Genomic DNA, 22,296 nt, shown 5'->3' with positions numbered 1-22,296 from the left:
AGGGCACACTTTGTAACAAATCTCATGAATACTCGGCCAAAATCAAGTCTCAAATATAACAAATAGATGGGTGGGGTTCATCCATAACTGAGATAATGTGGGTAAAGTACCTAGTCCTGGGCCTGTTCCCCAGTGGACCCTTCACACATGATAGTGGTGTGTTAAGGCAGCCTTTCCACTAGAATAACATGATTAAAAATACAAACATTGTAATTTGCATATTTATGTCAGAATAAATCAGTCCAACTATCTTTGAGAGGCATTGGTTGAAAAGGAAAAATATACCGAAAGGGGTAACTCTAGAGTAAAAAGTAATAACCATATGGAATTCTGGCTCTGAACTTTAATTTATCTGGGCACAAATCAGGCTTCACAGATGGAAGACGGATTTAGTGAGCTCCAATCCTAAGGTACACTCTGGCATCTGATGAGTCAGGGAGCTGAGTTGCCATTGGCCAAGCTCACCGTCTTCTCAGGAGAGGCCCCAGGTGTGTGTGTTGCTCAAGGCGCCTGCTTTGGGTTACCTCCCAATTCCCCGCTAAACTGGAACTTCCTCCAACCCCTGCACAAGAGAGAACTCTCTGAGGGTCCTCACTGGCAGTGGTACTTGGAAGAGGCTACCTTGGCCCCTGTCCATCTCGCAGAGCAGGAAGGATTCGTACTCCAGGAGGCACCCCCCCAACTCCCCCGCCCTTGGACTTACAAAGGGTTGATCCTTTAACTTCCTGCGTGCCTGTGCTAATACCAAGTTGTCTGCATGATAATTATCATGTATTGAGGGCATGCCACGTGCCGGGCACTTTCCCAAACACTTTAGATTTTATGTTCTCTTTAATGTCATCCTCAGAATAGCTACCAGAAGTAAGTACTTACACCATCCTCATTTCAGAAATGAGGAAACTGAGACTCAAAGAGGCTAAGTAATTGACTCCTGGCCACTCAACCAGCCAGCAGAAGGCCCAGCACGATGTCCAGGCAGCCTGCTTCCTGACAGCTGCGTGTTCTCACTCCGTTGCCACCTCTCTCCCCAACCAGGTCTGAAGTCCTTGGAAAGCCAGGAGAGAGATCAGTTCTTCACTCACTCTCACCCTTGCACCCTGGGTTTCAAGTCCTTATCCTGGCATGGACAACCGTGGCCAGTCTTTAATCTAGGCTACATCAGTGCCCTTTACCTGCCCATTTCTGTGTCTTTGCCGTAGAATGGACACCCTTCCTTCCCTCATTGCTCGCACTCAGTTCTCTCCAGGAATGAATCACCAGTTTTGTAGAAAGCTTTTCAGCTCATACAGCACCTTCACGTAACTCTTTTATGAGGATAATGTTTACTGTTATCATCACAACAGCTTTGCCAGGGATATTATGGAAAGATAGGTAGGCATTATTACAGATGAGGAAACAGAGCCTCAGAGCCAGGAAGTAATTGCCCAAGGTTATGGAACTGTGAGTGGCAGAGTCGGGCTGAATGCAGAGCATACCCCTGAGTTCCTGGCATTAAGTCGGCCCATAGCCTACCTCTCTCCTCCTGCCAAAATCACCTTGCCTTTGGTAAGCCAGTTTCAGCTGAAGAAGATAGATGGAGGCCTTCATGTGAAGGAAATCCCAGCAAATGTGATGGAGTGAGCTCATCTTGACGGTCACTCTTCCACTAGGAGAGTTGTATGCTTAAGTCAGAGAAGGATGAGAGAAGAAATGCTCCAAGTTCAAGCAGTCCAGGTCAAGGTTGGGAACCCAGGCCACTGGTCAGGCCCAGTGCACTACAGCCTGCACTACAGGAGGCCTGCCCTCAGCACCAGCAGATGCAGCCTCTTGGGAAGCATTCACTACATATCCCTCACAACCCCTTACCAGATGCTGACTTTCCTGAACCCGAGAATAGAGCTACATTCGTCATGGACATGCGTTCACCAGCTGGTTCCAGACTTAGATGTGACACCAAAGTATTGGAATCTCTGATGACAATCCTAAGCACAGAGCCCAGAAAATGTCCAAAACAGCTGCTGAGTGACAGATCCTTAGGATACGCAGGGTGGACTCACCTGAATTCTCTGAAACCCCTTAGGACTATGGGTGGAGAAGGGCCTTTGCACATCTGCATGGACACCTGGGCAGATGGTGAAGCCACAACCACACTCGACTTCTTTAATAGAGAAGTCCATGGTTGGGCTGCCCCTGCCACAGGTTGTGCCTCTAGTCTTGGCTCAGTCACTTCTTCTTGGAAGTGGAGGGTAGACTGTAACTAGAAGAGGTTGCCGTTTTTATTTCCAACAGCATAAGAACCCTTGGTCTTCACACCTTGTCAGTCAAGTGTCCTGAGGAAGGAGCGGGAAACTTCCAGGGTATTTGTACCCTGCCTCTGGGCTGGTGAATTTCTGTTAGAACCCCAAATCCTACCTTTAAAGTCCCCCTGAAAGATCCCTGATTCTTCAGGGGACTATGGGCCAGGCAGATTTTTACATCTTCTTTCCCACTTCCCACCCTCCCCACCAACGTCTGCTGGACATGAATGTAAAGTTGACCTTTGGTTGTATTTAATAGCAGCTGTTCTTTTTTTCGTTGTTGTTAGATTTGTACCTATAAATCCCATCAATTGGGAAAGTAAGCCATTTTTAGAATTTTAAAGGACTGCTGCCGTTCTTTCCCCCTCTGAGTTTTGCTCTGAACTGAGCATAGCTCCCCTTTTCTCTGACATTTACCACACACTGGCGCCCTCGTCCCAGCTGGTATATTTAGTGCCATCCTTCTGTTCCAGGGAACTTTTCCTTTTTTCCTCTTCACAATTCGGCGGGTGGAAAGCTGCAGAGCTCAAAGTTTCCCTATAATTAAAGGGACACAGCCAGTTGGGATCGCTACACCCACAGTTTGACCTACTTCTTTTCTCACATCTGTTCACATAACACATGCGGAAAAGAACTCGATTTTCCTGCCAGCAAGTCCAAACCTTTCCACTGGGCTCTGGAGGGCTTGGCTTGCCACCTGGCTCCAGTGAGGGCTTCAAGAGCTGGAATCCCTGAGACCAGTGGGACCCTGGAGCTGCCTGCGTGTCAGGGCCCTTAAACGCCCTTGTTGCTTCCTAGCGAGGCCTGAGTTGATGGGAGTATCTGGCCGGGATCACTGAGTTTCCTGACTTTTTACATTTGGCCTGTCAGCTGGAGATGATTTGTCAGTCACATTTGCAGGATACAACCCTTTATAGTGTTTCTCCCCACCAAAACTTCCTTGGAGATTTAATCGCTCAAATGGCATATGTACCAATAAAACAATCACTGTCAGCCATATGACATTTATCACACTCCAACTATAAAAAGTCACCAGAGCCAACATAAAGGAGTGCCTTTCAGAAGGGGGAAAGATCCTGATTCCTAGTTTCAGAGGGTTGCATTTACAAACTGGGGAGGGCATTATCTCGAAATGCTAAGGCATATTGTGATTATGGCTAGCTTAGATTTTGCAAATGGCATTTTAAATACGACTGTGAAGGTGTTAGGTCTACAAAGATATTTAAAGGAGAAAACACATCTGAAACCTTTTAACGTTAAGCTCATGTGAAACCCTATATTTTCACAGTATATTTTCATTTTTCTGTACATATGTAAGTGGGAGCTGAGTTTATAAAGAGGGTCATGATACGGAGAAAGATATTGCTGTGGGCTAGCTATCTATATGGGCTAGCTTATTTTTTGCAGGGTGGTGGGTGTAAAGAAAGACGTATGCAAGAATGCAAAGGTGTGTTCACAAGAGATTCTGTTGGTTTCCCTCCAGGTGGGGAGGAGCACGTGTTCGAGAATTCGCCGGTCCTGGATGAACGGTCCGCCCTCTACTCTGGTGTGCACAAGAAGCCTTTTTTCTTTGATGGCTCTCCTGAGAAACCTCCCGAAGATGACTCAGACTCTCTCACCACGTCTCCATCCTCCAGCAGCCTGGACACCTGGGGGGCTGGCCGGAAGTTGGTCAAAACCTTCAGCAAAGGAGAGAGTCGGGGCCTGATTAAGCCCCCCAAGAAGATGGGGACATTCTTCTCCTACCCAGAAGAAGAAAAGGCCCAGAAAGTGTCCCGCTCCCTCACCGAGGGGGAGATGAAGAAGAGTCTCGGGTCCCTGAGCCATGGGGTAAGTACAGATGGTGTTTGCTTCTATGACAACCACCGTCGCAGGCACCACCTTCTGGTGTCCCTGGAGGAGTTTCAGAGTGTCCGGAAGCAAATCCGCTTGAAGAAAACGGATACTAATTATTCCTGTTCCAGAGCTTTTCTCTGCCAGCGTCCCTCCAGAAAAGGCATCACCAGCACCACCTGTGACCTACAGCTGCTCCGGCAGAAAGGCAAAGGGGGCGGGAGCTGTGGCTTCCCCGGCAGGAGGGTGCGCGGGCGCACCTCGGTCAGCGAGTTCAATATCACCTACGTGGTGGAGAGGAGCCTGTACAGCCACCTGAACCTGACCCAGCTAGTGCGGCCTGCCTCAGACAGGACCCTGAGCAAGGCTGAGAGACAGGACCTGAGGCGGTGCCTGCTGGAGGAGGATGAGGAGGCAAAGAGGAAGTGGGCCGCCACAGTCGACCGCTGTACTAAAAGGGTTCTCTTGAGAATCCACCAGAAGTCTGTGAGTCACAAAGATGGTCCCGAGGACGGCCTTGTCATTTCTGTGATGTGCAGTCAAGCATTATGGCCTTTCTTCTGCGGGGACTGGCTTTCTCCCCTCTCTCCTGCTCATGACGTCAGGGCACATCCCACCATCACCTTCAATTTCAAATCCTGCTTTCACTTCCAGGCAACTTTCACCTTCTCTTCCATTTCTCCTCTTGTCAGATGAAGCTGTTTGAGTGCCCATTAAAATAAGCATTGAAGCTGATCCAGAGAGGGGCTTCCAGGGTACAGGGGTGGGGTTTGGCTGCCTCCAGGAGTGGCTGTCTTGATTCTCGGCCATTGTGTTACTTGACCTCAAAGAAGCTGATTCAAAACAGAAGGGCATTTCACCCTGGAAAGAGATGCTTGCTCTTGGTTTTAAAATTAAAACAATAGGAGCAGGCTCATGGAAAAACTGCCATCATCACAGTCACCAATTCGGTGATTTGAAAACATTATAAAGCACATTTATATTATTATTAGAGGCAAGCAGAAAGTTGGTAAATCTAACAACAAAAATGGGAGCCTTTTTGTTTTACTTAAGTCTATTCAATGTTCTTATCTTTATAAACAAATCAACATTTGGAAATGCCTTCCCCTAGCCTATAGATTCTTCTGTACTCACCAAGGAATGAAGTACTCACTTTGAAAGAATAGGGGATGTTTTTCACTTTTAATACTGGCTGATCAGAGACCTAGTAAGATTTATTTTCAAGGCATGACTTACTTTGAACTTCAGAATATAGATATTTTTCCTTCTGAAATTCCCACCTAACTTTTAGTTTGCACAGTGGCCCATATAAAATGGTGCACAATGAGGAAGTAGAGCTCTTGGCCCTCTGTCACCTGGCACCTTGCTTGATCTGCTCAGGACGGTTGGCTGTGGGCCCTTTTAAAGATCTGAAAGAGTAGAGTATCCTTCAATAGTGGTTTTCCCAGGGGGCCTTCACATTCATGAACAGGATGTTCTTCCTCAGACAATTAGTGTAATTTAAATTCATTCAGTCGGGTTCTGCTTTTGTGAAAGTAAAGATGGATTGGTCAATGCCATTCTTAAAACGACTTTCTCTGTTGTAAAAGAATCGTTAGGTCCTTCCTAGCCCCTGGATTTTCCAAGTATTTCCACGTGTTGACTTCCTCCCTAGATCTTATTTTCTGTCCTTTCATATTCGTGTAATTCTTGCGACACTTTTAATACTGCTAGTATGTAGCGGGAACTTTTCTTCTGTCTCTCTCTGTATCATGGCAACAGTTTTTCATTGATTGAGTTATTGCTTTAGAATAACAATTCTCTTTCTCACTCATTCAGCCTCTGGTTTGCTCTGACTCACAGATATTTTGAAAAATAACCAGTCTTAGTTTTATGTATTTATTTTTTACTTTCAGAAGTGTTCTGCCCAGTTCGTCTGCTCTTATACCTTTTGACATGACCTTGATAGAACAGACCCACTTCTTCTGTTAATTGATGACTCACCTCTGAGTTTACATCATGTAATACTGAGAATTTTCCCAGTTTGAGCACCTTGAATTGTTGACGTGCCTCTCATGTTACTTATTGTCGGATTCATACTATAACTCCATGAGGGCTTTGTCTCTAGAAGTTATATTTCTGGGATTTGTGCTAGTTAGCGTTGTGGACCAGTGATTAATTCTTCACTGACATTGAGTATAGACATCTGGGCAAGCTCATTTCCAGGCAACACCCCCACCTAACGTGCTGTTGTGTAATCCCTCCAGGCACCACCCGCACCTAATGTGCTGTTGTGTAATCCCTATCTCAAGTATCAGTCTGAAGCTGAGTATTTTTAAAATACTGTGAGCCTGAGACAGTAATGGACAGTTTCAACACTTGTAAAACTATGTGTTCAATAGGAAGTTATATATTTGCATATTCCTTTTCTTGTAGTACAGTTGTACAATCAAAATTTAACTTTCTAATTATCCAGAGAATGTAAGAGGAAATAAGTATTCTATCTTACAATAGAAATAACTTTTTTAAAAAGGGACTAATTTTATTTCTTTGCTAGATTTATTTAAAAAGTTATTTTCCATTCTCCTTGTCATGTATTTCTTTCATTTTATCTAAAAGTTTCCTTTATTCTTCAACCTCAATCTCTTTGTCTTTCAAAAATGCCATATTTGCTTGATGAAACCTCAGGGAAATGATAATGCTTTGTATTCACTGGAAGTGGTCACTTGTCTCGTATTTTATTTGGTCATTCAATTTTTGTTTGAGAGAACAGACATGCATGACATTTTGCAATTTTGTCCATTTTTAAATTCAACCCCAAAACATGTGTTTCCAACTGCATGACCATTCCATTGACTAGCCCTCCTCATCCCAAGCATCTATCTAAAGTGTTTTTATAATTATCAGTACAGGAGGTGTATGAACTAAAAAAACTTCATTTAGGCTTCATTTATTTAGGTCATCAATGTTAAAGGCTGGTTGATATACTGATTTATTTTTTATGAGTCTCTTTACAGACCATTTTCTCTTTTGAAGGAATGCTGTTAAAGAACTACTTGCTCTTATAGAAAAAGCTAGAAATTAATTCAAGCAATCTTTATTGTTATATTCTTTGTCACTCCTCCACTGTTAAAAAGAATCAATTCCAGATATCTTAGTCTATCATTGGAAGAGGTTTTAGTTGGTAGTTAAGAAAACTAGTCCATTCTTTAAGTTTTTCATTTTAGAAATAAAGGCATACAATAGGCATATGAAAACTTAAATGAGATTCTAATTTATTGCAGTCATAGTTTCCACATAAATTCTTTGTCAGTTATTTCATATGCATCAGAAATAACTCGGGCTCCAACATTGCAGTAGATGCTGTAGTTTAAAGCAGGGACATGCAAAACCATACAATAATGAGGCATCTGGGCGCCATACCGTGTCTGTGAAGCCCTGAGTCACAGGAAAGAAACTAGAATAAAATCACTGCTTTTGCAAGAAGGAGGAAATGTACATGGCATTATAAGCTGGAAAGAGAAAGTTAATGTTAAAAATTAGCCTTGAGAGGTGGTCATAACATTGCTTACCCAGTTAGGTGATTTGGTGAATATGTTTGTGCAGAAAGGTTTTTCTCTTTCTATAGAATAGATATAGGTCCAGTTAAGTTGACGATAAAATAAATCACATTGCTCATTGATATTTAATATAGAATTAGGATAATGTCTATTAGAAAATAAATTGGTAGTAGATTATTTAAAACAGCAGCAGCAGCAGCACTGGTGAAGAAGAACAGCTCTGAGTCAGCCTGATGTCGGTTGTCATGAAATGCTTTCCTTATCTTTTGGCCTTCCCCTGTACCCCAGTGTCCATCTCTCACTTTGTGGCCCATTCCTGGTATGCTCCGATTTTATAGTTGAACTCCCAGATTAGATTGTAAGGCCCAGAACAAAGCTCCACCTCTGCATTTGCATATTTATAATGTTAACTAAGCCTCAACTTCAATATAACAGCTGCCAGGATGACTACCACATTCTCAGTACAGCCTTAATGAAAAGTAATGGAAGAAACCAGCATTTCGTAGAGTGTCTGCCTTATGCCAGGCAGTGCGCTAGAAGGCTTCAAATGTGATATAAGTATTATTTTAATAATGAATCTAAAGCTCAGAGAGTGTAAGTACTTTACCTGAGATAACACAGCAAGTAAGTGGCAGAACCAGGATTTGCGTCTAGATTTTTGTGATTTCAAAAACCTAGGCATTTTCTTTCTAGGATGTTTCTACTTTATCAATTCAGTTAATTTTTTATATATATATATATATATATAAAATAAATAAGCAATACCTATAGTATATTAGGTTGGTGCAGAAGTAATCAAAGTTTTTGCCATTGAAAATAATGGCAAAACCGCAATTATTTTTGCACCAACCTAATACATTGTACTTTTCTGTTCATTTCTTCCATTTAATAGCTGTTCATTAAACTTCTCTGAGAAGCTGGTAATACAAAATATTGAACCCTGAATCTACAATTAAACTTTCATTACTGATGTTTAAAAAAGATAATTAGTTGTAACATTAATGTGCGTTGCGGGGCGCAGGGTGGTCGCTCAGAGGCTTTTACTAGAAAAACAACAGTGAATTTGAACCAAGTTCTGCAAATACAAAAATCACTAAGATATAAGCTGTTCCATGAAAAAAGTTACCAGAAAAACAACAGTGAATTTTAACCAAGTTCTGCAAATACAAAAATCACTAAGATATAAGCAGTTCTGTGAAGTTTTGCAACCACCTAAAAGGATAATAAAGTTTTCATTCTTTATAACATCAGCATTTGTCCTATTGAAATTAAAGAGTGTGGTCAAAGACAGTCACCGATTCATCTGTTTTCTTTCTGGGCAAATGTGGCATCTTCATTCACTGAGAGAAAAGGGTCATCATTACTTAACTTGGTCAGTTAGATGGGAAAGTTACCAGCGTTTTTGGCTAGGATGGGGAAGCAGTGAGTGAGTAATTCTCTTGGCCTGATTGGACTACTATAAACATAACCTTTCCCCCTCCTCTTCTCAGCGATTTAAAACTAAACAAAATGAAAGTCTGTTTGAAAAGCTTGCTGTTGGTGTCAGAGCCATGGGATTTTAGACCTGGGTTTTCAGGATGCCTGAGCACATGGATCCTCTAACACATATCCCTTCATTCTCTCTACTGAATGTAGCTGATGTTAGGGGAAGTTCTGTGCTGGAGACAGGGAATCTCACAGCACTGGACTCATGGAGGGTTTTTTTTGTTGTTGTTTTTTAGGCTTTTTTTAAGTGGTTGGTTTTTGCATGTTAAGAGGATTCTAGACTTCTAGGGTGGGCAGAGGTCCAGTGGCCTGTGAAAGGGAAAAATGAGTGAAGTTTCCTTATGACATGACTCATGTGTTTTTTCCTCATCATTTCTCGTGTTCTACTTTCATCCTGTACACGTATTTGTGATTCAGAGATGTCCTGCAAATGGGGACTGTTGGGTTGGTGCACCCCCGGCTGGCTTAAGCATAACTGGAGTTTTTCTGCCCTGCCCTCTTTTCCACAGAGAACCTGCAGTTTTGGAGGATTTGACTTGACAAATCGCTCTCTGCATGTTGGCAGTAATAATTCTGACCCAATGGTGAGTAGCGTTGGAGGAAAGCAAAAGATATGGATTCAGGCGATGAGGCTGACAATAGTTGACCATTGAGCATCTTTGAGAACTGATAGTGGGTACTGTTTTCCTTGGTAATCCTCAGTCACGTTTAGAGAAAAGCTCTATTTCACTCACCTTACGGACTTCACCGTTCCACATGGAATGAATAATGACCACTCTCACTGCCGTCTCCTTCCCTGAGTAGCACAGTTCCTTTAGTGCCTTTGCTTCCGGTTTTCTTCAAGTAACAAATCCAGATAAGTCTGGCCTCTGTGGTCTGAGTCATTTTGCACATGGCCTTTTCTTCTTGCTAGTTTCTAGCACGTAACTACGACACACACATAGTGCCATGAAGTGGAGCCCTGTGGGTATGTGCTGGTATTTTGGAACACCAGTCTTATTACAGGCCCAGTACCTGGCCCCGCATGGCCTATACTAAGCCTAGGGTTTTGTGGTCTGGGGTGTCCTGGAGTGAACTTAGTCTCCATGAGACCAAAGCAGACCAGACCGCTCAGGGATCTGGTATCAGGCCCAGGTGTCTGCCCCTCAGACCTGCTTTGGGGTCATAGTCCAGGGACAGGCCACCACAGTGGCACACAAGTTTTGTTCCCTGAAGTTTGTTTTCTCAGACCCCAAGGGTGAAGGTGAGTCCTTTTTTTTTTTTTTTTTTTGAGACGGAGTCTAGCTTTGTACCCAGACTGGAGTGCAGTGGCACAATCTTGTCTTGTCGGCAATCTTGTCTCACTGCAACCTCCGTCCCAATGTAGCAGTTCTCCTGCCTCAGCCTCCCGAGTGGCTGGGATTACAGGCATATGCCACCATGCCCAGATAATTTCTGTATTTTTAGTAGAGATGGGGTTTCTCCATGTTGGCCAGGCTGGTCTTGAACTCCTGACCTTGTGATCCACCCGTCTTGGCCTCCCAAAGTGCTGGGATTACAGGTGTGAGCCACCGCGCCCAGCCTTTGGTGAGTCTTATATATAGTTTAGTTTGTCCTTTGCATTGTGTCATAAAACTGTAAAATGAAGATTTCGTGTTTCATATTTGTTATGATCATGGGTCAGCTAAAATACCCACCTGGGATGTATATGAAATGTTTTGAAAATTTCCTGGAAGAGATTTAAACTGTTTTATTTGGCTATCAAATTATATTGATTCTTAAGCCAATAGTTTTCTGCTGTCAATCTTTTTTAGAAATGAGAGAAAATATGATTTGTTTTCTTTCTCAGAGAAAAGTTTGTTTAAAAAAAAAATGCAAACTAGAATGAGAGATGACCACAATCTAGTTTGTTAGAAATGTACACACTGAGCGCTATAGTGATGGAAATCCAATCAGATGTTGCTTTTCTAACGAGTGAGCTTAACCATTTGTTCTAACCTCTTTCTCAGGGCAATTCAGTAGTATTATCCCTCTCTTCTCCCTCATTGCTGGGATTACATGAACATAGTAAATCACTTTTTTTTTTTTAGAGATGGAGTCTCACTCTGTTGCCCAGGCTGGAGTGCAGTGACGCGATCTCGGCTCACTGCAAGCTCCGCCTCCCGGGTTCACGCCATTCCCCTGCTTCAGCCTCCCGAGTAGCTGGGACTACAGGCGCCCGCCACCACGCCTGGCTAATTTTTTGTATTTTTGATAGAGACGGGTTTCACCGTGTTAGTCAGGGTGGTCTCGATCTCCTGACCTCGTGATCCACCCGCCTCAGCCTCCCAAAGGTAAATCATTCTTTACTGATGAAATGCAGTCCCCTTGGGTGTTAAAAATAGCAGGAAAAATGTAACCTGATAAGGATGTACTAAAAGTAAGTAAAATAAAAACTGACTCACATCCCACTGTCAGCAAACAAACAAAAAGCCCTATAGTCAATAAGCTTTCATTTTTAATCAAAGAGATAAATAACAGCACAGAGTTAACACAAGAAAAACTTAAAGATCCTGAGGAATGCCCATATTTCTGAGAGCTAGGACAGTAATGGTTTAAATCATAAAATCTGTCCTTCATCTTTTGTGACCAACAATACTTGCAACATTTTGTTTTACAGGGTAAAGAAGGAGACTTTGTGTACAAAGAAGTCATCAAATCACCTACTGCCTCTCGCATCTCTCTTGGGAAAAAGGTGAAATCAGTGAAAGAGACGATGAGAAAGAGAATGTCTAAAAAATACAGCAGCTCTGTGTCTGAGCAGGTATGCAGCTACCTGGTAGAATGTTCCCTTGGTTCTTCCTGACAAGAAAAGCTGAGGATGGCCCACCTGAGATTTTAAATGGTGCTAAATATACATATTCCTTGGCATTAACCTGCTCCAAGTCCGTGCTTTATTTACATAGAGAAACATTGTATTCAGCACACATTTATTAAGCACTTTGGGCTCTTCAGCACCGTGCTTGGTGCTGGGGAATACAAAATATAGGACTTGCCTTCTGTGTACAGACAAGAGAAAGAGACATGTAAAGAAATGGTTACTCTTCAGTGCAATAGGCGTTGTAAATTTGAATGCAAAGGAAGCATTTTATTTTCTAAACTATGCCTTGCTACAGAATGGATGTTACCTGAATCAAACCTAAAACTTTTTTTTGAACAGCAGACTTGTCGATCATAGCATAAGTTGTTCTAGAAGCACATAGCCAGTCTAAGAAATAAACTCGGAGTTCTTCCTGGGTACCAGACTTTGGTAATAATGTTTCAGAGCGTGGTGTTTTCCCTCATTTGCCCTATCTGTGGCCATGAAGAAAGGTATCACAGAATAGATTTTTCCCCCCTAGATCTATAATTTTGTTGCTAGAAAAATGACTGTTTTTGTCTTAATTGCATGGGTGGCGGGAGTAAAGACAGTTGGAGAGCTTGGCCTCAAGGTAATTATGACCCTTCAATTTTCAAGACACTCTCCTCCGGCACCTGTACAGCATTCATTTTGTAGCCTGTTGAAGTACCTGTGTATGAGCTGGTTGTCTGCTTGAAATATGTAGGTAATGCAGTTTTTCTGCCAAATAAAAACAGCAGTGAAAGCAGACATTTTTGCTCAGCTGCTGCTCTCTGGTGGGCACAGTGAGCTAAAACCAAGCATCGCCCCTATGCGAATGACAGCACCACCAGCCTGCCACCCGCCTCACTTGATTCAAACAATGCCTGCATGGCAGCTTCAGTTGATTACAGTGATTCTCATGGGGAAGGGGTGAGAGGGTATCATTTTGCTCCCCCATGCACCCCAGGGCAATGTCTTTCAATGGTCAGACTGGGTTGAGATGAAGCGGAGTAGATATTGCTGACATCTAGAGCAGCAGTGGCCAGTCATTTTGCACCAGGGACTGGTTTTGTGGAAGGCAGTTTTTCCACGGAGCTGGGGTGGGTGGTGGTTTCGGGATGATTCACGTGCATTACATTTATTGTTCACTTTATTTCTATTGTTATTACATTGTAATATATAATAAAGTAATTATACAACTTACCATAATGTAGAATCAGTGGGAGCCTGAGCTTGTTTTCCTGCAACTAGATGGTCCCATCTGGGGTGATGGGAGACAGTGACAGATCATCAGGCATTAGATTCTCATAAGGAGTCTGCAACTTAGATGCCTCATGTGCACAATTCACAACAGGATTCGTGCTCCTATGAGAATCTAATGCCACTGCAGATCTGATAGGAGGTGGAGCTCAGACAGTAATGCGAGTAATGGAGAGTGGCTGTAAAAACAGATGAAGCTTGGCCTACTCACCCGCCACTCACCTCCTGCTGTGCGGCCCACTTCTTAACAGGCCACAGACGGGTTCTGGTCCATCGCCCGGGAGTTGCAGAATGCTGATCTAGAGGATAGAGGCCAGGGACACTGCCAAACATCTTAGCATGGACAGGACGGCCCCCACAGCAAAGAACTGTCCATCCAAAATGATCAGTGCTCAGGCTCAGAAACCGTGGCTTATTAGACCTGCAGGAGATGTTGGACTGCCTTCAGTGTGTCTTATCCACGATTGTTTTCTGTATTCTTTTCATTCTCTTGTCCCTATGGATGAGGGAGTGATAGTGGTTCTGTATTTCTTCCCAGCAATGAAGCAGTCAGCATGCTAGTGAAAGCGTGATACTAATTTAAAGCATGTTATTAAGTTTGCTTTTCCCCCAAATTGAAACAGCCACTAAAACTCTTCAGCTTATGTTCAAAGAGGTTTTATGCTTTATGAATCATAAGCATAGAATTTTAATATCATTTTGACGTTTTTCAGTAATGTTACTACCATATAGCAATCTTATGTGCTTAGTTCTATTTTTTTAAGGCAGTCATTTCACATAAGTTAAGGAATAAAAGAAATAACTGATCATTATAAATTTTCTGTAAAGCAAAAATAATGGAAGGTTTTGTGTGGTTGGTTTTTTTGTTTTTGTTTCGAGACAGAGTCTCACTCTGTCACCCAGGCTGGAGTGCAATGGTGTGGTCTTGGCTCACTGCAACCTCCGCCTCCTGGGTTCAAGCAATTCTCCCACCTCAGCCTCCCGAGTAGCTGGGACTACAGGCGCGTGCCACCATACCCAGCTAATTATTGTATTTTTAGTAGAGATGGGGTTTCACTACATTGGCCAGGCTGGTCTCGAACTCCTAACCTTGTGAACCACCCACCTTGGCCTCCCAAAGTGCTGGGATTACAGGCATGAGCCACCGCGCCCACCTTGTGTGTTTTTTTATGAAAACTTTTGAGTAAATATACCAACCATTATGGCAGGGATATTTGTTTTCTCTGATACTGCTATATGCCCAGTACCTGGAATAGTGCCTGTTATTGTAGGTAATTAATAAACACGTGATGAATAAATTAATAATTTTAAAAAGCATTTGAAAATATATCAGAGATCCACATTTACTATTGCTGTTTTTCAAACTGCATGCTTTTTTCAGAACCGTTACAGAAGAATTTGATGGGAAAAAAATCACTTATTTTATGATGCAGAAAGGAGGAATGAATTTTTTTTTTTTAAGGAATTCATACTTTGGAGCTTCAGTAACTTCCTAATAATGTCAACTTTAGTTTTCTTTGTTGTTTTTGAGGTCGCTTGCTCACTTTCCTCACATTGAAAGCACTAATGTGTGTTGGATCAGAAACTACTGTTGCTGATGTCCTCAGATGTTTATAGGGCCTGTGGAACTGTGTTAAGGCCCTTCTGATGATTCGGCAGCATGCAAATAGCAGGTTGCGTTTAGTTGGTTTTGTGCTCACGTGGCTGTGGCCATATGTAATATGCCAGAGACTTTTCTATTTTGGCAAGTAAACAATTGTCACTGCAAACTTTCTGAAGTGTGACATCGTGTATTGATATAGCACCATGAATCAGATAAGCATGCTATGCTCAAATGTGCAAATGAGGAGCCGCTGAGAGGGTAATACTTAGCTACCCAAAATGCAGAAAGTACTGCTGAGTCACTCCCATCAGGATTCTGGTCTGAAAGAGACTCCCAGCTTTTTACTGACAGCACTTTAGAAAAGTGAAAGAAGCTAAGACTTTAGAGTGACATACGGAAATTTTATTGTAGACTGGAAAATAGTATGTTTGCTGTCTATTTGGGTTTTAATTTTGTATTTCTGTAGCCAATGCCAATAATTTGTATAAATAGAAACATAAGAATCTAGCCAATTTTTCCCCCAAGGAGTATACTTTTTTAAAAGTGCAAATGTTTCCTATCCAAGTAGATTAAATATCCTCTGACTGCATTTCCAGGTATTCCATTAATCATGGATTGTACTTGATCTACATTTGAAGTCCAGCCTTGCTACTGGGCTTTTGTGTGTGCTGAGTCTCTAAGCCTTTAAGTATTTTGTCTGTGTGGTAGATAGATTTTTTTTTTTCTTGGAGATTTCAAGAATATCTACTTGAGAATGAGAAATAATATTTGAGTGGTTAATAAATAGTAACATTGCCCATAACTTTAAAGTAAGCAAGGATAGAGGTTTAAAAGGAGGAGAATATTGGTTATAGAATCAAATATGAGTGTAGATTGATTTGATTGATTTCATTGAAGACCAAGTCACTGAGAATTACAAAACAACAGCTGTGCACTCTGATGAACTTCTTCATTTTGTTGAAACCCATGGCAGGATTCGGGCCTCGATGGAATGCCTGGCTCCCCTCCGCCTTCACAGCCTGACCCCGAACACTTGGACAAGCCCAAGCTCAAGGCCGGGGGTTCTGTAGAAAGTCTTCGCAGTTCTCTGAGTGGGCAGAGCTCCATGAGTAAGTCTAGTTTGTCATTGTAGATTATTGTCTTTGGAGTTAATATGTGACATATACTGAGCACTAGGTTGAGGCAATTTTAAGGTGAATAAGACCAAGTCCTGCCCTTCAGGTGCTATTAGAGAACCAGACCTGCAAACTCTCTGGTTGTGTCTGGTTATTAGTAGACATGCAGCAGCAGCAGCCCAAAAGAGGAGGTGATGCATTTTGATCAGAGACAACAGGGAAAGCATCTCAGAAGAAGGATCTAGAGAGCAGGGGGATAAGCCAGGGAGACGAGCACATGCAGGTGACCAGTGAAATAAAGGGAGTGGGGAAGGGAGGGAATTTTATATGTGACTGATACATTCGGGCCAATGGTAGTTGGAGTTGGCTGAATGGTAGGAAGGAAAAGATCAACTTTTTATTTTATTTTTATTTTTAATTTTATTTTTTGAGATGGAGTCTCACTGTCTCCCAGGCTGGAATGCAGTGTTGTGATCTCAGCTCACTGCAACCTTCGCCTCCCTGGCTCAAGGGATCCTCCTCCTGCCTCAGCCTCCCGAGTAGCTGCACTACGGAGGCATGCCACCACACCTGGCTAATTTTGTTGCAGAGATGGGGTTTTGCCACGTAGCCCAGGCTGATGGAACTCCTGGACTCAAGCAGTCCACCCACCTCAGCCTCCTAAAGTGCTGGGATTATAGGCATGAGCCACCGTGCCCCGAGATCAAATTTAAGCCTACCACTAAGTTCTTACCCTTTTGGGCACATGATATGACCACTCTGAATTTGTTTCCTCATCTGTAAAATGGTTCGAAAGAGTGTGCATTACCACTGAGAGGTCACGAATGTTCAGAGCAGAGTCTAGTGACCGGTCCTGCAGTGTCCACACGGGAGCCTCAGTGCCACATGGATTCCCAGGTCTTGAGGGTAACTTGCTGTGAGTCCCCTGTCCAGTGAGGAACTGAGGGATACCACTCGGAGAATTCATAACTGGGCCCTGCCCTGGTCCTGACAGAGGGTTGTGGCTCAATGCTTCCTTTCTCTGGGCCTTCGTTTCCTAATCTGCCTTACCTTCAATACCTTTCTGCTTTGCTGGGTGGGAAATCTGTATCTACCCTTGTTCTTCCTCTGTTTCCTGTACAGGTGGTCAAACAGTGAGCACCACCGATTCCTCAGCCAGCAACCGGGAAAGCGTCAAGTCGGAAGATGGGGATGATGAAGAGCCGCCTTACCGAGGCCCGTTCTGTGGGCGTGCCAGGGTGCACACCGACTTCACCCCCAGTCCCTATGACACAGACTCACTCAAGCTCAAGGTATGTCTCTCCCTGGCCTCAGAGCAGCTAACTGGGCTCTTCCTTTTCTCTAGGAGGCTTTCTTTCCTCCTTACTCTTGAATGCTGGACTACTATGGTATAGACTGGACAGTATCTTGGCTACCTCGATCACTGGTCTCCTCTGTAGTGAAAAACAGAACAAGAACCAGCCAGCCCTCGAGGCCGAGGGAGGGTCTCGTGTTAATCCCTGGGTTATCATCGCTTCACCCCTCTGACCTCAGCTTCCCTCTAGAATTTCTATTGCACACCCTCGCTCTCCCCACCAGCTCCTGCTCCACACACGTGGTTTCTATGTTTTCTCCATCTGAAGAAAGATTTCTGCCTTCTGTGTGCTCAGAGATACCTTTATGGGACAGATGGGGTTCCACCAAGTGTGTGCAGCCATGACAGGGCCAGAATTGACACTGGGTAGGACAGGTGGGAAGTGCCTTCTCCAAGAAGTGGGAGCCCTCTGAGGAGGGAAGACGTGCAGAGCGCCAGGTGGGCAGCCTGGCTGAGAGCACCAGGGGCACCCTAGGCACCCCTGGTTCTGCAGGGCAAGAGGGTGGAGGGGCTGTGACCAAGGGCCTGTGTGGAATTCCGTACAGTCAGAGACACCTGTCTGGCCTCTGCTGAGCTCACAGTCACATCCTGTGCGGCTCACTCAGAGGGGTGACTTGTGGGACCCCGATTCTGGCCTTTGTGGCATCTTCACTTCTGCATGACCTGTGTATCTGACAGACTTATGATCTGTACGTTCGTGGAATGTACCTAATGGACAGATCTTTGCTCCCTGGGCCACAGAAAGGAGACATCATTGATATCATCAGCAAGCCGCCCATGGGGACCTGGATGGGGCTGCTGAACAACAAAGTCGGCACATTCAAGTTCATCTACGTGGACGTGCTCAGCGAGGACGAGGAGAAGCCCAAGCGCCCCACCAGGAGGCGGCGGAAAGGAAGACCGCCCCAGCCCAAGTCTGTGGAGGATCTCCTGGATCGGATTAACCTAAAAGTCAGTCGGTTCGGATTCTCGTCACATGCTACTACCTCACTGCCTTTTTCTCTCCTACAATGAGCAAGGGAGGGCATTTTTAGGGTAGGGTTGGGGCTGATCTGTGTGGTCCAGTAAGGTCGGCTCGTTACTGTGATCAGCATCCATTCCACAGAAAGAGTTACCAGTTTTCTAACACTGCCCTTGACCTCAGCTATGGGTGATAGCATAAGTCCCAGATCCAACCTTGCTGCTGGAAGAGCTGTAGGCAGAAACTCCTGGCACCTTGATCACAGCTAGCTCCACAGGGGCCACGAGGAAACTCCGTGCCCACCTCCCTCCCACCATCACTCCCAGCATCTACTGGTGTGAGTCTGCAATGAGAGATTACGTTTCCTCTTTGCAAAACTCTTGATCCTGAGGAATTAAGTGCTAGATTTTAATAACTCTGTAAATGGAGGAGGCGTCTCCTCTGTTGTGGGCTCTGTGGAGGTAAAGGAATTAGCTCTTATCAAGAGTACAATTATAGTGCAAGCCTGCGGAATCCATCACAGCCTGCAATGTACATCTTCCTAATCCATGATTAATAAAACACCCTGCTTGCCTACTAAGCCAGAGGACTGGGATGTTCAGGATCCATTGCAAATGATACTTTCTCATCTTTTGATTAGCATGAAGATGACTATGAGAACAGTGTGGGGGTTGCAGGCTAGTTGTTGGCGGTGTTATCACGTGGCTGGGCTGGCTGACTCCCTTCTGTCTTCCTTCTCCCTCTCACAGGAGCACATGCCCACTTTCCTGTTCAATGGATATGAAGATTTGGACACCTTTAAGCTGCTGGAGGAGGAAGACTTGGATGAGTTAAATATCAGGGACCCGGAACACAGAGCTGTTCTCTTGACAGCGGTGGAGCTGTTACAAGAGTATGACAGTAAGTCCCTGAACACACAGAGGTGTTCCCTGTGAGGTCCGCCACAGCAGGCCCCACGTACGCCGCCAGTATGTGCTTAGGTCCCTGGAGTCGCTTATTCTGTCCTCTTATTTCACAAGCCAAGGTCAAATTGCACAAAGACGTAAATTCCCAGGGCAGACATGGGAACAAAAGAAAACCTCATGTGCCACCGCTGCCTTTCCAGGCATGTTTCTAGGTGATAGTTGAAGAGGATTCTGCACCAAGTGTCTGCAAGAATGGAATTACAGTTTGGGTAGACTCCACTTGCAGTACTATTGAGATGTGCAGCCTCCAGCAGGCCATTGGGACAGCTGAGCACAAAAGCGACTGACCAGCTGGGAGGTTTTCGCCCAGCTAAGGATTGACTGCTTCTCAGAGCACACGAGGAGTTGTGTTCTTATTGAATAGACTGGTTAGTGAATAAATGAAATTCATCAGCTTTCGTTAAAGGAGGAGATGTCTCTCCCCAGTGAATATGTAGAGCAGAGAATTCCGTATCGATTGGCTTGCAAATTCCTAACCTAAATGACAGCTTATTTTTACAGCCTGTGAGCAGAATCGTCAGTGAGCTCACAGCTTTTATGAAGTCTATTTGAATATACCATATCCTTTGCTCCATTAACTCAGTCTTATCTTGCTCTGTACTCTTCAATCTGCCATCAGAAATATTCCTGAACTCATTCATCTTAAAGGAGTATCCTTTCTAGTTACTGAATTCAAATGCGTTTTCCTTCAAGGACTCTGCTTCAGGGATATCAGTAGCTAATAGCATTTCTGTTGCTGAAAGGCACACCAAAACTATGGTTAATGGTGGAAAAAAGAATTATACATTACTGAAATGTATCAGGCCTGAGAAATACAGAAGCAAGTGTCATTAGGTGAAATTCACTTCTGCTAAATAGGCAGTCCCTCTAAATGAACTGATAAGCTAGAGAAACACACACCATCAGATAGATGTCTGAGCCTAAGATAAACAGGCTGCCTTCAGGGATAGATTTGGAGACAATTGTGATTCATAGTTAATATCACTTTATAAAGGGCAGTGTTAACATTTTTTTAAGTATTTGATTCCCAAGAGACACGTTGGGGTCTGTGGCCAGGTTGTATGTAAAGAGCCTGCACAGTAACTGGTGTAGCCTACCAGCTCAATTAGTATGAATCAATATTAAATCATCTGTTGTCCTGAATCACATCTGCCGAGTAACATAGCCCACTTGCTTTTCCTCAGTCACCAAGAACAGCTGGGTTTTTGTTGTTGTTGTTGTTTTATTTTGGTTTGTTTTGTTTCTGAGACAGAATTTTGCTCTCATTGCCCAGGCTGGTGTGCAGTGGCGCAATCTTGGTTCACTGCAACCTCCATCTCCCGGGTTCAAGCCGTTCTCCTGCCTCAGCCTCGCGAGCAGCTAGAATTGCAGGCATGCACCACCACACCCGGCTAATTTGTGTATTTTTAGTAGAGATGGAGTTTCACCATGTTGGCCAGGCTGGCCTCAAATTCCTGACCTCAGGTGATCTGCCCACCTCGGCCTCCCAAAGTGCCGGGATTACAGGCGTGAGCCTCCACATACAACCAACAACTGGTTTATATGTACTCTCCATTACATTTCCTTTATCATCCACAGCTTTGGAGGAGAAAAGCTAACTCCTGAGTGTAAGGCAGGAATCTGTGCTTAGATTCTTCCATGCCATGTTGGCTCAGACCTGTCGTTCCTCCTGGGATCACATCCTGAGATTTTTGTACCAGGGAGCATTTTGTAGGAGGGTATGGCTATCCATCAGGTTGCTAACCTGGAAGGTGAAGAAGACCTCTTTGCCTCTTCAAACATTCCATTGTGGATCTATTCTGCTCTGTTGTTTAGAACTTCCCTGGTATATAAAGTTGTACTTCCTTTTATTGGTTCCAAAACAAAGGCTTCAAGGTTCCAGAGGTACCCATTAGTGCCAAGAGTCAGGGTCCAGACTTTTCCTAGCATTATAGGATTTTACATCCAATACAGTTAAAGTCATCATGGCTAAGAAGTAGTGCCTCTAACTGATAACTTAGAGAAACGTGATAGGTTTCTATCAAACCAAATTTCTATACACTAGAGAGATGCAGAGGTCTATTGAGATCTTTGAAGATATGTAGGGATCTTGAAAGGTTTCTAGCTTAGCCATCACTGAGAGCAAAAAGTACATTTCCAGCACTACTTGGAAGTCAGACCTGTCCAGCCTCCCTCAAAGCGTGGGAAAAATGCCAGCCTTCATATGGGAACCCCATTGGGAAAAGACTCCGACTGTCAGATGGCTGCTCCTTACACCAAGCCCAGACCCACTATCTTCGGTCTGGCAAATGAAAGTGTCTTACAAATTGCTAAAAGAATTTTTACTTGTGGTAAAGTACATTATAATCTAAAGTTTACTGTCTTAGCCGTTTCTAAGTATAAATAATAACTTGTATAAGAATTCTAATTTAGGAATTATTTCAAACATGCAGAAAAGTACAGGGTAAAAGAAAACAAACATACACATGTACATGCTGAAGTTAATGTTTTGCCATATTTTCTTCATTTCTTACATTTTAAGAAATATGGCGTAAGCCCATGGAAAGTCCTGCTTTCAGAGACTCCCATTCCCTTCTCTTCTTTCCCAAGGTAACTGCTCCCCAGGCAATGGTATGTGCCCTTGGGTACCACTACCTTTTGATGTTGGAATATTCATAGGTGTCTTAGCATATTCTCTCCCTGTGTGTGTGTGGTGGGGAGGGGGTCAGGGTTGGTGAGGCTGGAGGCAGAGAGAGCTTAACCCAAGCAGAGCCCCTTCAGGTCGAAGTTCAGGTCATGCTCAAATGGGGTTTCAGCCTCACAACCTAGCACTTTGCTGTGATTTGACTATGAGAATTTTCAGGGTTCTAGCTCATCTTCTTTCTTATCTTTTGTACCTAAGCACCAATGCTAAGAAGTGTGGGAAAAGGTCATGGTCCTGATTCTGCACTACAGAGGAGAGGCCCTCACCTCTTTTTCTCTTCTCCCTAATAAAGACAGTGATTCTAGCCCCCTTCCTTATGCCTCATGGGTCTATAAATAGAACTGTGGTTTTCAGGTGACAGATGGATCCCCTCCCTCTCCAAA

The 22,296-nt window shown here is 43.8% G+C and overlaps 1 protein-coding gene across 4 annotated transcripts in view; it reads left to right on the top strand.

The window, feature by feature from the left end:
- Window positions 1-22,296, top strand: part of SASH1 (SAM and SH3 domain containing 1) — a 347,031-nt gene that overhangs the window by 310,624 nt on the left and 14,111 nt on the right. For all 4 annotated transcript variants that reach the window (XM_031667726.1, XM_031667725.1, XM_003898067.5 and 1 more), the window contains 7 exons: window positions 3,760-4,106; window positions 9,643-9,717; window positions 11,772-11,915; window positions 15,809-15,944; window positions 17,073-17,242; window positions 18,046-18,255; window positions 19,015-19,165. In XM_031667726.1, the coding sequence (XP_031523586.1) occupies window positions 3,760-4,106; window positions 9,643-9,717; window positions 11,772-11,915; window positions 15,809-15,944; window positions 17,073-17,242; window positions 18,046-18,255; window positions 19,015-19,165 (1,233 nt within the window). The remainder of the gene's footprint in view (window positions 1-3,759; window positions 4,107-9,642; window positions 9,718-11,771; window positions 11,916-15,808; window positions 15,945-17,072; window positions 17,243-18,045; window positions 18,256-19,014; window positions 19,166-22,296) is intronic.

Source organism: Papio anubis, chromosome 6, assembly GCF_008728515.1.
Source record: "Papio anubis isolate 15944 chromosome 6, Panubis1.0, whole genome shotgun sequence".
NCBI classification, from domain to species: domain Eukaryota; kingdom Metazoa; phylum Chordata; class Mammalia; order Primates; family Cercopithecidae; genus Papio; species Papio anubis.
Note: the sequence above shows the minus strand (reverse complement) of the source record. Positions and strands in the feature narration are given on the sequence as shown.